General features: G+C 29.1%; 1 protein-coding gene across 1 annotated transcript; it reads right to left on the reverse strand.

Annotated features, from left to right (window-relative positions):
• Positions 1-11,855: 11,855 nt before the first annotated feature.
• LOC102581671 (uncharacterized) lies at positions 11,856-15,865 on the reverse strand. Its single transcript, XM_006357539.2, has 3 exons — positions 15,600-15,865; positions 14,161-15,429; positions 11,856-12,264 (listed from the first exon to the last, which is right to left on the reverse strand). Exons 1-2 carry the CDS (start codon positions 15,751-15,753, stop codon positions 14,876-14,878), a joined length of 708 nt encoding a protein of 235 aa, XP_006357601.1. The 5' UTR covers positions 15,754-15,865; the 3' UTR covers positions 11,856-12,264; positions 14,161-14,875.
• Between the last annotated feature and the right edge of the window lie 276 nt (positions 15,866-16,141).

The following is a 16,141-nucleotide window of genomic DNA, read 5'->3' on the forward strand; positions in this document are numbered from 1 at the left end:
ATTGACAAGGAACCATGCGCGTGACATCTCTTGAGGAGCTCTCTTCCACAATTTAACTATGATGATTCAATCAAAGCTTCAGGAGGTCAAAAATATATATTCTGTTTTATTTTTCTGTGGCACTTTTCAAATTTTGATAATCAAATAAATCCATTTTTGATCGTAAGTTTTTTATAGATTTTTTAAAAATTTTGAATTATCAATTATTGTGACTTATAGTACTTTTATGTAGTTTACAAGTATATTATAAATTTCAATTCAAAAAAATTGAAGATTTCATGCATAAATTTTCGATCAAACTTAAATTGTTCAACTCTCGAAAACTGAAAAGTACCACATATATTAGAATAAGGGAAGTATTTTTTTAAGGAAGTTTAAAAAATAACTACATGTTATAAGGAGAGAGAGAGAGGGGTTGAGAGACGAAGGAGATAGGTGAGTGAGAGAGGGGAAAAAGAAATGAGAGAGACGAATTATATATGTATATCTGCTCGAAAATTGTATATAAGTAACTAGTATGTATAGGTATCAATGATTATATTTGTATATCAGTTAGATAATTGCATATATGTAATTAGTGTGTGTGTATATATATATATATATAAAATTAATTAATTGTATTAAGGAATACAATTTGTATTTGACTACAATTTGTATCAATTTAATATTTGTTTTTGTATAATTAATTGTTATCATTTGTATCAATATTGTATCAATTGTATTAATAAATACAATTTGTATTAGAATACATTTGTATCAAGGTTCTATCAAGTTCAACATTTGTATTTGTATAATTGATTGTGATAATTTATATTAGTGTTATATCAACGAGTACACATGCATTTATATTTTGTATTACTGAAAATGATTGTATAGTTAACATTTATCATTTGTATTTGTATAATTGACTACTAACATTTATTTTTGTATAATTGATTAATTAGTTAAATTTCTATTGAGAGAGGATACAGAAAAAGGTGAGAGACAGAGCGGAGGGAGGAGGGTGTAGAGAGAGGGGAGAGGCTAAAGAAATATGTCACAGAGAATGGATAGAGGTAAGTGAGTGAGAGAGAGCGAGAGAGAGAAAAGAGAGAGAGAGAACGTGAGGGGATAAAAGAGAGAGGCAAGGAGAGGAAAAAAGTGAGAGAAAATAGCAACAAAATCATAACTTTAGCTATAAAATGTAATTTTTTCAAACTATAATAGTGTATTGTAAGTACATATTACATATTTGCCTAATTACATAATTTTCTCTATTTTTCTCCGAAACCGTTCTCTTCTCTCTTGTACCCTAATTGACACCCTAAATCCTAATCCATGATCATGCCGGCCGCTGGTTACTCAACTTCGACATATGGTTAATTCATTGCCCTCACAATTCCCCACTATTACTCATCTAAAATCTCTAAAAAAATAGTCATGATTCGAGTCTACATCTTAAGTGTTGGTCGCCACTGAAGATCATAAATGACCCAAAACAAACGTTTGGAACTGCATGTTGCAAATGAACTAATATGACATTTTATAAAATGCAAACAGAAGTTGAAACTTAAGTAACTAAATCATGTACTAAGTATAAGTCCCAGTAACATAATCAATAAATCCATAAAATTGAACAACTAATATATGAATAAAGTCGATACTATCTATAGTTAGAAAAAACAAGTTTGTTAGGACATAACCTCCAACTATCTTAAAACAAATAATAGAACTAGCGATAAGTATAACTAATAACTAATCCATGAAGTTTCCGAATAAGGAGGACACGACAACCGCTGATTGAAAAGTTGCAATCTATCTAGGCAAGAGTCTGAGAATGAACGCTTGAATCTACGTTATAAAAGGTTGCAGCGCAAAGAACAATATGCGAGTTCGGAGCCAAAAAGACAAAAAAAATTGTCAAAAATTTCAAATGGGCATATCAAATTTTTTTAAAATCAAAAGGGCAAAATTGCTCCTGACGAAGCGATTTCACTTTCCAAAAGCTTTTTTTCTTTTTTTTAATTAAAAATCGCTGTGTCAATTTTTTTTTCTTTACATATCGCTGCAGGGGCACCGTTTTTCATGCCTATTGTTAATTATTAATAATATAAAAATCCCTATTCATGCCTATTGTTATTATTAATAATATAAAAATGCCTATTCATGCCTATTGTTAACCAAAATCGCTGCTGTAGCAGTGATTTTGAAGAAAAAAAGATTTTTTCTTTTTTGAGAAAATCACTGTTTTTTTTTTTTTAATGGACAACGTCAACTTTTGTCAGAAGAAAATCGCTCCTGACAGAGCGATTTTTCCCTTTTGGTTAATTTTTTTTTGATGTACCGTTTTAGTTTTTTGAAATAAAAAGCTTGCCCTTTTAATTCCGGACTCAACAATATGCGGTCTAAGTGAAATGTACTGAGTATATAATGTTGTACTATTGCTCCTATTTTTATTTATTACTAATAAATACATCCTCCGTTCTAAATTATTATTTTTTTCTTCTTTTTAACCAGCTTTAAAAAAGTAATATTTTAAATATTAATTTAACATATAAAATATTTTATACTCTCAAGGGATTTCCATACGGTGTCAACAGCATTACAATCATATTATCTCTCCTATCTTCGAAATATATAAAAAGTTAAAAAGGGATTTATGAACTTTAAAGAATGGTGGCTAATAATAAATTTATTATTGCGATTTATGGAGCAGTAATCTATCTCGTGATCACGTTTGATTTAAAATAACTCATTTGAATTTATTTCTTGATCTGTACCTCTATTAATTATTTATCCTCTAGCTCTTTTAATTATGGAAATTTTTTATTAGAAAACCAAAAACTTTCCAGCACAATGGATTGTGAAAGGCTTGAAGAAAATAATAATTGTTGTAAGGTTTACGTATGTATTAATATTATTATTATTATGAGGAGGATATTAGGGGTGTACAAAAATCGAATCGAAAAAAATGTTATTGGATTATTAGGTTAACGGGTTTGTAATGGTTTGATAAAAGAAATTTATTGGATTATCGATTTGATTTTGATTTTTAGTATTAGGTTATTGAGTAAATGGATAACTCATTAAGACGATAATAATTTACTACTTTATCCTTCAAAAATATTAAATATTAGTAATAGTTTAACATAACTAAACACTATATTAGTACTCTACACTACAATCTATATAAGTAAATATTATCTTTTGTTGTTTCACTATATCAAACCATTTACAACTACCTTGTTTGTTTCAGTATAGTGCGCCAAATTATTAGAAAAGTAGGAAGTCAAATATTTATTTTACGAGCATTTCTTATTGGGTAAATAAGAAACCTAACGAATCGTTAACGACCAAAAATTGATAGACCGAAAATCGATAATTTTTTTGTATCGATTTGTAATATTTAAAATTGAAAACCGATGAATCAAATCGATAATACATAAAATCGAACCAAACCGACCGATGCACCAACTCTAGCCAACTTGGTGGTACGATTTAGATGCACCAACTCTAGCCAACTTGGTGGTACGATTTAAAAAGTATAACACCTCAGCGTGTCAAACATTATGTAGTAGTCGAAGTTTATTTCTCAGTTAGTTAATACTCAATTTAGTTAATATTTTAGATTTTTTTTACTATTAATTTCATTTTTTTCAATAAAAAATTTACTTTTTGAAAAAATAATTACTCCCTCCGTTTCACAAAGAATGACCTGGTTTGACTTGGCACGGAGTTTAAGTAAATAAAGAAGACTTTTGAATCTTGTGATCCTAAATTAAAGTTATGTCAAATGTACAAAATTGCCCTTAATCTTGTGGTTTTAAACATGCCACGTGGAAAGCAAAAAGTAAAATGTTACCAAAAAAGGAAAGAGGTCATTCTTTTTGAAACTGACTAAAAAGGAAAGGAGGTCATTCTTTGTGAAACGGAGGGAGTAATTATTTTTTCAAAAAGTAAATTTTTTATTGAAAAAAATGAAATTAATAGTAAAAAAAATCTAAAATATTAACTAAATTGAGTATTAACTAACTGAGAAATAAACTTCGACTACTACATAATGTTTGACACGCTGAGGTGTTATACTTTTTAATTAGTTGAATGATCAGATGAGAAATCAATTTGATATACTAGTAATAAACTTTTAATTACAAAGTATTTTTGGAGAGAATTATCTACCCTTGGACTTGCTATCCTAACACGATATCCATATCTAGACTCAAGTTCAATGAGTTTAATTTTGTACTGTGATAATGTATAATAAGTATAAATAATGTAATCCCCAGCTAATCCATCTAAAAATTTCCTCGCTAATTAAATCTGTTGATAATTCATCCCTAATAAGATCAGCCTGAGACATTTGTTATTTAGCTATAAAATTTTATCCAACGCTAATTTCTTATTTTCTAATAATGATAAAATAGAACGCGTTTCTTGACTAGCATAATATTATCATCTATGAATTTCATCGTTAATTCGTTATAAAATTACTTCTACTAACAGAATATTATGATAAGTCCCTAATTTTTTTTTATTAGTGTTCTGGAATTAAGGGGAAGACAAATTAAAGGAACTCATGCTTGTGCATGCAGTTCCCTCTGATCATTTTGTTCCCTACTCTATTAATTATTTTTACTGCATCCTAATCTCAAAATATTAGTAGTATTTTGTTTTTACCAGAGAAGTCAATGAAAAAACAAAAGCTGCAAAATATTAAAGCTAAAAATTAAACCTTCAAATCTTTGCATGTACATTATGTTTATATGTAGTAGGTGTAGCCTGTATGCATGCAGGTTAAAAAAGAGGGGACAAAAATGAAACCTAATGGCTACACAAACTTTCCATATTTGTACTTCTCAAAGTTGTTAAAACAACTAATGATCCATTTGAACATGCACTATTCTACCACTTTCTTGTAGTGTTGAGTTGCGATTTTCTTAGCAACTCCATTTCAAATGGTTTGAGCTTGGAAGCAACCTGCTATCTATCGATAGACGAGAACCGACTGCTATTGACTGCTTCGCCTATCTTTTCTATTATGACCGGCTTGGAGACATCAGAGGAATGTGGAATGTGGGGTGGTGGAAATGATAGCTATGGAGGGGATAGGATTAAAGATGAGGTGTGTTTGAGTTACTATAAATTTATGAGTTATATTTCTATAACAGTCTTATTGAACAATTCAAAATTGTAATTAGTTCAAATCTAAAATAATATGTTTTGAAATAAAAATTATGAAAAGATTTAAGAAATACTTACCAATAGCACATAATAACAATGTGATCATGCTGATTTAGGTAAGCTAGCTGGCAAAATAATACTACTATAATTAAATTTTTAATGACACAAATGTTAAAATAAAATGGACATATCAATTAACTTGTGCAACATAAAACCTAACGATGAGTTAATGGTCCGCGAGGGTGAATTAAAATTAGAATTATTTTGTGTTTAATTAAAGCGACAAAAACTTAAAATCCCTATAAATTAAAAAGTGCATAGCCTAATTAATTAGAGGCATCCGTGTACTTCATAATAATTCATGGAGAGGGGTTGACTTCCTACTCCATTATTATTTATTAATTAGCTTATATATACACTAAATAATATTATTAAAAATATATAATTGCAAATTAAAGTAATTTAACCTATTATAACAAATTACTTATGGATCATGATATATATTTACTATTCCTTTTGTTTAAATTATTTTTCTTCCTTTTCTTTTTAGTAAGAATGTTCCTTTTAGTATATGTTTTGACAACTTTTTATTGTAATATTTCATATGACATGTTTAAAATCACTATATGAAAAATAGATATCCATTTATACTTGTCAAGTTTTTTTTTAAAAAGCAAGAGATAATTTATTCTCATTTTTCAATGCATGAAACTTTTTTTTTGAGCAATCCTTTTTTTTGGGGAAAAGGATAAATATACACCTGAACTGACGTAAATGGTATGCAGATATCCTCAGTCATACTTTGGGGATATTGGTGCCCTTGCCGTCCAAAAAAACTAGAACATATATGTTTTTTCACTCTAACGCAAGACTAAATATGGACACGTGGCCACAATCTTATCTGTCGATTCGATATTTAATGAATGTCGGGTCGATGGATAAGATTATGACGTGTATGTCCATTAGTATGAAGGGTATATATGCTCTACTTTCTGGACGGCATGGAAACTAATGTTGGAGGTATATTTGTCGGAGGTATATTTATTAGAGTGAAGGGCATATATGCTCTAGTTTTTGGACGACAGGGGCACCAATGTTCCAAAAATATGACGAAGGTATCTGTATACATAGATATTTTTTTCGTTTCTCCTTTTTTATTGTGTGTGTTATTTTTGTTTTGTTGTGAGGTGGAGACAGAGACAAAGAGCAGTTAAAACTAAAGTAGTGATGTTGTTATAAGTAAGTAAAAAGGTAAAAAATGTCAACCAATGGAATAAGGTAGGCGTGCAAGACAATATCTGTAATTGTGTTATTACTTTAACACACACACATACGGTTTCTATCATAGGCTTATAAAGAAGCTTTTATTAATCATCATTATTCATTCACTAGGGGCTTAACTAGGGGTGGGGGTGGGGGTGTTAATACTGCAGTATTATGTTTGAAATAAAAAGCAGTAGTACGTAAAAATCTTACTACTATAATGTTAGGTACGTGAGGGTTAATATACCTATCCATCACGATGGACCACCTTTCTTGATATGGGGTTTATTTCCTATTCCTAACTTCGGGTTCTGATGATCGATATTTATATATATTGAAGTATGATAATTCGATTTTACATAGCACACGGCCCTATTTTGGAGAAGTGCCGCCTATGATTTTTTTCTCTTCATATTTAGGACTTGATTTGAGATTTTTGATTAAGAAAGAAACAGTTTCATCCATTATATCATAATCTTTGATGATATCTTACCCTATTTTCCCCACCACCTTCTTCTCGTATGTCGTTATTTGATTGAGAACGAAAAAATTGATTCAATATATATAAATTTTAAAAGATGAAGGGAAATTAAGAGAAATATTTTTTTTACTTTAGGTTTTGACGTTTTCAATAATGTGAAGTTGTGAATTCCAAGTTATGATCACTATAAAGTGTGAACTGAAAGCTAAAAGATAAATACAGTAACCAATAAGGTACTAAGATTAATATTTAATATTTATGTAGAAATTAAGTACGGAGTAATAAATTACAATAGTCTTAATGGGTTATCGATTTACTCAATAACCCAATATTAAAAACCAAATCGATAGCTTGATAACTTTTGTTTAATAAAATCATTATAAATCAATTAACGCAATAGCAATAAATAATATTCCCTCTGTCCAATTTATGTGACACATTTTGCTTTTCAAGAGTCAAACAGTTTAAGTTTGACCGAGAATTTGCTCGTGAAATCTTCAAATTTTTTAAAATGAAATTCATATATTTGTAAACTACATAAAAAGTACTATAAGTCACAATAATTGATAAGTCAAAATATTTAAAAGATATATGAAAAATTTACGGTCAAAGATAGACTTGTTTGAATCTTGAAATCCGAAATGTGTCACATAAATTGAAATAGAGGGAGTATCATTTTTCCAACTTAATTTATCGATCACTTCGATTTTTACATACCGCTACTTATTCCGTATCAAAATCCTTATTAACTTAATATTATTTAATTTAAAAATTAATTAAATTAACTCTTGATAAATGAAATAAAACAAAATGTTTTTGAAGGGAGGAATTAAAAGAGAATGTTGAGGTCAAATAAATATAATAGGGACAAAGGGATTAGATACGCCGCCAAAATGAATTGATATGTTTGTCCAAAAACAGAAAATCTGCAAAACTCAAAGAAATTACGTATCACATGTTTACCTTTGAAAAAAGTAAGCTTCCATAAGTTTTTTTCAAATTGAGATCTTTACTAGTAGTATGTTTGTAAGTTTGTGTGAAAGCTAAAAGTATTTATTATTGCTCAAAAAATGAGAAAGTAAATAATTTTGATTTAAAAAGTTCATACTATATAATTATCAAAAAATAAATTTAAACTATAAATGATTCTTATTGATAAGGGAATGAATTATTTTTTATTGGAAATAATAATTATTCAAATTGATTAAAATTATATTGAAGTAATATGATATAGTTGGTTAAAACATTTAGGTAGAAGCGACATTAATTTAGAAAGTTAGAGTTGCTTCTAGGAATATCCTGTCAAACAAAATTAACTTATTTCTTTAAGAAAATATTTTTGGTGAATTTTTATATAATTAATAAATTTCTCATTTTTAGTTATTGTATTCCGCATCAAAATCAAAATCATCTTAATTTACTTATTTGTGTAGGATTTATTAGTATATAAGAAGTTTAAATATTTTTTAAATAGGGATAACATCATTATAATTAAAATAAAAAATAAATTATTTTTCTAAATATGTTAAAATTCTTATCATGTTATCAAGTAATTTGTCTTCCTTTTTTCTACTTAAGAGTTACAAAAGATACATATTTAAACAAATATTTATTTCTTTAATCAAATGTGTTCATTTGTGCGGAAAATTTAAATATGTATATATACTTGTAAACAATATTAATTTTTATTTATTAATTATATTGTTTGTCCGTACCCATTCTTTTAACTTAAAAAAGTATTTAGAATTTAATATATTCAATAATTGCGTAAGTTTTCAACAAGTTCAAAGCTTTACCTACTTTAACCTATTGACTACTACTTTTCGTATTACTAAAAAAGAGAAATTTAAGAATTCGTAGTGAACTCATAATTATAGATTTACTCTAGATGATTTTGTTGATTAATCAAAATGCGTCCAAATTGAGTGTTTGATTTGCGTGAGATTTAGTTACATAATTTTTTCACAAAATTGTTCTTATTGTTAAATTTTTCCTAAAAGGAAAAATGTAAATAAAATACATGAGTTCATTATAGAATTATTTTCTTTAATCAAATTATAATTAGTAATAGGAAATCATTTTCCTGAAAAATACACAGATAAATAAAAAATGTTGTCACATTCTGAGAATTTGATGGACAGGTCTGAAGCTTTGAGGATGAATTTAATGGTAAGCCCAATGCCAATGCTTCTCATTTCTACTACAAGGTAAGTATGATTTGAGATCCACTTCTTTTCACCTGTCATCATAGATATATGTGGGACAAGTGCACAAATATTCCGCTTTTGAGTTCAGTATAAATTTAGAATTTGTATAATTCTGGTATGTAAAAAAAATCTTCTCACATGGACAACGTTTTAGTTCCCTTCGTTTATTTTTACTTGTAATATTTAGATTTGATTTGCTCATTAAGAAAATAATGATTGACATGTCTATTAAATATAATTAATGCTAAAGATAAAATATGAAGATTTTTTTATTTTTAAATGAATGGACATATAAAAGTGAACTAAGTTAATTTCTTAATTAGTGGTCTTTCATTAAAAATAAATAATTTTAAAATACGCTAAAATGGTAAAAAAAAAATAACCTGTCATCTTTTAAGTAAAATATAAAATTACTGTTATTGATGAAGATATTCTTGAAAAGTGATTTACCACGTAATTTTCCCTTTCAAAAATGAAATTACAAGCCCACACATAATGGGCCAAGCACGATCACAATCCAAGCTAATTATGGGCTCAACCAAATCAGTAGATTTGATCCAACAGTTTTCACTTCTCCTCGTTGAATTTCACATTTTATTTTTGTTGGGAAAATTGTATGAAATAGCAAACTATTAATTCAAATTAAATGTTATAGCCATAATTTCTTTTATTTGTAATTCACAGCAAACACTCAATGTTTTTTGCCATCCCATTTGTATTTTGAAATATACAAATAGACCCATTCGGTATACATATGTGTTGTTTAAAAATTAATTGCAAGACCCATTTGTATACCGAATATACAAATGGACCCATTCGGTATACATATGTGTTGTATAGAAATTAATTTCAGGATCCATTTGTATACCGAAGTATACAAATCGACCCATTCGGTATACATATGTGTTGTATATATGTAGTAATTTTGTTTATATACCGAAATATACAAATACAAATTTTTATGTATATGTATACCGAAATATATAGATTAATAGCAATAGCAAACATAAAGTTTGCTATGGAGCGCAATTATACAAACTATAGTTATAACATACAAATATGATTTTTATGTTTGCTAAACCTAAAATTTACTCTTTTTTGTTTTCTGTTTTTCTGAAAATAAACTGATCAATTAATTTAGGGATTTCTATCGAGTGGTTTGATTTGATATTTTCACTTAACTGTTTATCTTATCATTTTTTTAGATATACTAATCTGCTTACATAACTAACCATTACGATATTGATTGATTTGGTGTGCATATAACTTTTATTGATTAGTTCTTAATCGATTTATTAATTAAATGGATAACATTTTTACATAATATCTTAAAACATGAAAGCTAATTGACTTCTATAGAGCCTCCTCTTACCATAACAACTATACTTGATATACAAACATTCAAATAAAAATAGGTCTTTTGAAAATATTCTCATAAAATTTCTCATGGGTCAATTCATACTACATATTCTGTTCAAATCAACCCAACTTAATTATAAATGAACTAAATTGAATAGGGGAGGAGGAAAATGAGTCGTTAAATTGGATAGAATCAATAGGTGGGTGGATCATCGACAAATTGGTGAGTTATATTTTCATGAACTAATTTTTTAATTGAATCGTTTGTTGATCAACATATTTCCCTTAATGCTCTGTCCATGGAACTATTTTTCATGAAAACAAATATTTTTGATGTTGGGTTGCTAGAAAATGCATTGTACGTTACGTTCAATCTAAATCTAAAGATATCAAATTATAGCTTTCGTTTGTTTTCACACATAACAAGCATCGAGTTGGCAAGAATTATTGAATTCAATTTTGAGTAGAACAGAACAAGGAAACATTCAAGGAATGAGAAACCAAAAGAGTAGGTACATTGACCAATAATTCATAGTTAGGCATAATACACTTTTTAGACTGGCTTCAATTGTCGTTTATGCCCTTCAACTTTGAGAGTGAATAAGTAAGTACTTAACTTGTATAAAGTTGAACAAGTAGACACACATGTCCTACATGGCGTAATACAAACTAGTTGTCATGTAAGATGAGTGTATCTCACGCAAATTGACATGTAGAACACCTTGTAGACATTGAAATTTTGTGGGACTCTACAAGACGTGTTCAATTCGAGTTGAGACTCTATAAGGTGGGTTCAATTCCAATTAAGTCTTGGAGGCTACTCAACCCTAAACCCTAGTTCAGTACCCCTATATAAAGGGTACTACATTTCTTTGAAAAGACATCTCGAAAATTCCATAATGAGATCTCGAATATCTCAATATATTCCACAAAAATAATGGAATATTCATATAGAGGTCAAATCTAAATCACCCTACTTCGAGAAATACGCCACTAACGGCTCTCAAATCATGGATAAATCTTATGAGAGAAGAATCAAGGGATCAACAAAATTGTACCCGCAATATTTATCAATAAAGTTATGTTTCTTCTTATTTTACTGTGATTGCAATTTATTTTCTGTCACATTAAAATTTATTGCAAACAGTGTATCTACTTATTTAATATTATACAAGTTGTACATTGTTTCTTGCTGGACTTTAATTGGATGGGAAAGTGAATCTGATCTCAAGACTTTTGAACTTGTTCATATTCTTCCTATTGCCATATGTGAGAAATAGATTTTGAGTCTAACTTTATCTCAAAAGTAGCTTTAAGGATGAATGATTGTTCAAGCCATATAAAGTGTTCACCCATCTCATTAATCATTGCAGAACTTTTTGTCATTCTTTAACCCATTCTCTTCATCTCCCTAAACTTTATACATTCGTTTCTAGTGCCGTCTTTTCTTTTCTTTTTTGTTTGCTATTGAGTTTCAAACCCGACTACATTTAGATTTTCGTCAAGAAGTCCCACATTGAGGTAAACATTTCCTAATAAAGGCATATTCATACCTAAGGAGACTCAAACCTAAGACATCTAGTTAAGGATGATGAAATACTTGTCACTCCACCACAACTCTTGTTGGTGAAATTATGGCATTTGAAACTATATTTAATACCGACAAGATAGAAAGTTTTTCACAACCAAAGGGTATGTTGCAGTGGAGGAGACTACTCCTCATCAGAGGTCTCACGTTCGAACCTTGAATTTAATAAAAATCCTTGATAAAGAGTGTTTCCTCCTGAATGGGTCCTACACAACGCGAATTCAAAATAGTCAGACTTCAATGCAGATACTGAACACCGTATAGAACGCCAAAAGAAAAAAGATAAAAACTTTTCAAGTAAAAAATTATGATCAAAATTTTGAAAGTAAATTTAGAGTATTAATTTTTTTCTTATGTATGATAATTGAATTTCATCTACTAGAATAGTCAAGTCATGAAATTATTCAAGTAGCTTAATTATGTCACTATTAGAAAAAATGTTTTTCTCACAAATCAGTTAGTCTTTTTTTTGTGATTAAACATTTCACCATCTTAGTCAAAGAGAATTCAAAAACCTTTTTTCTTTTGTCTTTCTACTAAATACTAATGTGTTAAGATCATAAAAGATCAGGCATTGGTGGGGTAGCTTTACCTTAAACCACTTTTTCTTTATCTTCATCAAATCATTTTCCTCCTCTCTTCTTTTTTTATTTTTTCTATTTTGAAAAATATTTGCTTTATTCATTTGAATGGACTGAGAAATTGGCTAACTCCACAATTTATGGTGATATTATTCCTCCACATCTCCAAGGCCAAAAAGAAAAAAGAAGTCCTTTTCTTCACTTTTTCTTTTTTATAAATCCTTTATAATAATAATAATAATAATAATAATATTTGGAGTTTTTAATCTCTTTCCATAGAATGGCTCTTTTCATTTACAGGCTATCATGGACCCATGGTGATGGCACCATACCTTCTTCACTTTAATAAAGTTTTCAAAGTTTTTATAAAGACATAACACCTAGATGGGCATATAAAATTGAACAAGTAAATACATGCATTTTACATCACGTCTCCAGTGAATTGGCACGTAAAATGCGTGTGTGTACTTCTTTAATTTTATACAAGTTTATGTTCCTATTTGTGCACACTCAAAATTTGAGGACACAAAATCCAATTGAGGTCAAATTAAAGAAAACGTTTTTGTATTATGCCCTTTAATAAAAGAACAAAACTTAATTTCCCTCCAACTGCGATATCCAATTTAGTTCATTTAATTTTTGGTTGCTAAAAGCTCTTTTTTCTTCCCTTTTATATATGCTCATAAAGGAAAACCACCAATTGGAACAATTGGCCATGAATGGTTATAATCACTAGCAAGTAAGCAATGAAATATCAACCAAGTAAGACAAAATAGGAGGCTAAATATCATGATTCTTTCTAAGCTTCTTCTAATTAGAAAAAAAGGTTCTTGGGAGTAAATAATTAAATTAAATATGCGTTACTAATTAAGAAAAAATACTCTTAATATAAGCTCTAGAAAAGTCACATCAAATGAAACACAAGTTGCATCGTGTGTGAAAAGGTGAGAGAGATTAGAGATAATATATACAAGGACTTTAGAAAATCAATATTGAGATTTGAGATATCCTAAATGTAATTTTCGTATTAGAGGCAAATGTTGTTTTAAACTAGTATATACGTCGCTATCGATTTAATTATCATTTCAAGTATGCACTTTTGTGGCAATTATTGTACGAGCCATATAGTTAAATTTTTAAAAAGATAACAAACTTTTTTTAAAATGATCAATTCATAAAAGTTAAAAACTCTTTACTACCTTTTATGTTCAATGGAGCATTTGGAGTAGTTATTTTGCATATACTAAAACAATTTTTTTGTGATCCAATTGTGTAGTTGAAGTAATAAGTATTTCTTCATTTTTAATTAGAGTTATCAATTTCAAGTCTTAGAAATGAACTCGTCTTTGATAAGGAGCACTTTAATTATAAGTAGAACTTTCCGACGTGAACTTCAATCTACAAAAAGAGTATCGAATATGAAGTGAGAAATAAAAAAAATTAAGAAGATTTTATAGCATATAACGAATATTCATATCGACTTTAATTTGAAAAATAAACACAGAGACATGTAATAATTACCTATGTGTGGCTCTTCAGGTTGCATTCAGACCAAATGACTCTGCCACTTAATTCCCATCTTGAGGTTACTAGAATTTCCTGTCTAAATGAAAAAAAGAGTTTCAATTGATTTCATCATCATATACCTGCAGTACACAAAATCAAGATAGAAACTTAGCACCAAAGGAAGAGACGTGATATAATTGCATATCATGATACAATATACTAACACATAGAAAATGAACAGACAAAATACTAAACACAATAACAATAACATATTTAGTAAAATCTTATACGCAAATTTTATCATTATCTCTTTGAGGCAGAGAAATACTAAAGAGACAAATATAAAGACGTAAAAGATTAGAAAATTAGAGGGGAAGCAAACATGATATAGGACTCATTTTTTGTGATTTGTTGGAAAATGCCAACAAGATTAAAAAAAATATATAAAAAATAATTTTTTAAAAGAAAGAAATTTAACGTGGCACGCATCACATAAAGAGGTGAGTTAATATCCATCCATGGTAGTAAAAAAATAAATTGGACTCATATATATGACACAAAAACTACCAATTTGTTATTGACATATACACTCTCTTCTTACATAAAAAAAAAAATATATCTCATCCTCTTTTTTTTTCTTTTTTTTTTCTTGATGGGGTTTTCTTTTTCTCTATATAAAAAGTATATATATGTTCCAATATTGCCCTTGTCCAATAGAAAATATCAAGTGTTATTGCCAATGGTTGCCATGGTGAATCATATAAATATGGCTACTATTATTCCCATGACTATGATGATAAGCATATTGAGGAATCTTGGCCGTGACTTTCTCAGGACAAATAGGAAACATCACCGGTGACGATCTTGTTCTAATATGACGTATGCGCCCGTTAATTGTTTCATCTAAAGAATTTCGTGTCACTTTTTTATATGGTCTTGGACAATCATGATGCCTCGTTGACGCAGGAGGGCTAGTAACGGTTGAACAAAATGAACTTGGTGATGACGTGGCATCGGGGTTGCTAATAGTGGTACTATTGGTGGATGAGGTAGAAGCAATGGAAGGTGTAGGAGATACAACTTTTTTTGTGGATTTTGGTGGATATAAGAAAGCCCTGATCTTGAGAAACGATGATATTGTTGAAACATGATCATATTCTTCGATGAGATTGACTAAATCTTCGTCAGATGTTATTGATACAAGAGCGTCTAGATCTTCATTTGGCAACTGACACCTCAAACTCACTGTTGATCCAGACATCTCCCCTAACTTCAATAATAGCTCTGAAAAAACAAAAATCGATATGATATCTAAATTAATTAAATATGATATGGTAAAATATGTCGTAAAAGTGTAAAAAGAAAATGTCGTACCTTGTTGAAACATAGTATGACATATAAAATCAAAACGATGAAACATAAATTATAAATTATACGATGAAATAAATAACAACCTGCGAATGAAATGGAACGATCAACGGAGAGGACACGTGTTTCGCCACCATAATACCGGAGTTTTCCATCGGTTTGACGGGGCATAATCTTGCCACCATAGCTACAAAGGAATTTTAGAGGAAAATTATGGGAATTATTGGATGGACTAACCATGCTTTTTTTTTCTTTCTTTTCTATTTTGCAAGTATTGGAGATATTATAAGTGATAATTTAAGGGGTTTTGAAGAGGCCTTAGTTGGTTGTTCAAGCCTAAGTAAGGTTACCTTTAGCACTTATTTATAGAGTTTTTTTTTGGGAATGGGAGAAGATAAGAGGAAAATTGGATCGGGTCGGGTTAGAAAAACCCAAAAAGAGACCCCACTTTGATGTTTGAACACGTCACCTAAGATTCCCATATTGGTGGGGCCCCTTGTTAGTTTAATTAAGATTTCTTTTTCTTTTTTGTCTTTCAAAGTTTAAACAAGTGGTGTCCAAAATGGTTGAATTGTCATCACAATTAATAAGTACTCCCTCCGTCCCATTTTATGTGACAACATTTGAT

The sequence above is a fragment of the Solanum tuberosum genome, unplaced genomic scaffold (assembly GCF_000226075.1).
Source record: "Solanum tuberosum cultivar DM 1-3 516 R44 unplaced genomic scaffold, SolTub_3.0 scf00248, whole genome shotgun sequence".
Classification (NCBI taxonomy): Eukaryota; Viridiplantae; Streptophyta; class Magnoliopsida; order Solanales; family Solanaceae; genus Solanum; species Solanum tuberosum.

Excerpts from the sequence above, each read along its gene's own strand:
- LOC102581671 (XM_006357539.2), bottom strand. The coding sequence starts at position 15,753 with ATGGTTAGTCCATCCAATAATTCCCATAATTTTCCTCTAAAATTCCTT. Across the intron at positions 15,430-15,599 it reads TCGTTCCATTTCATTCGCAG|AGCTATTATTGAAGTTAGGG; the intron begins GTTGTTATTTAT and ends TTGTTTTTTCAG.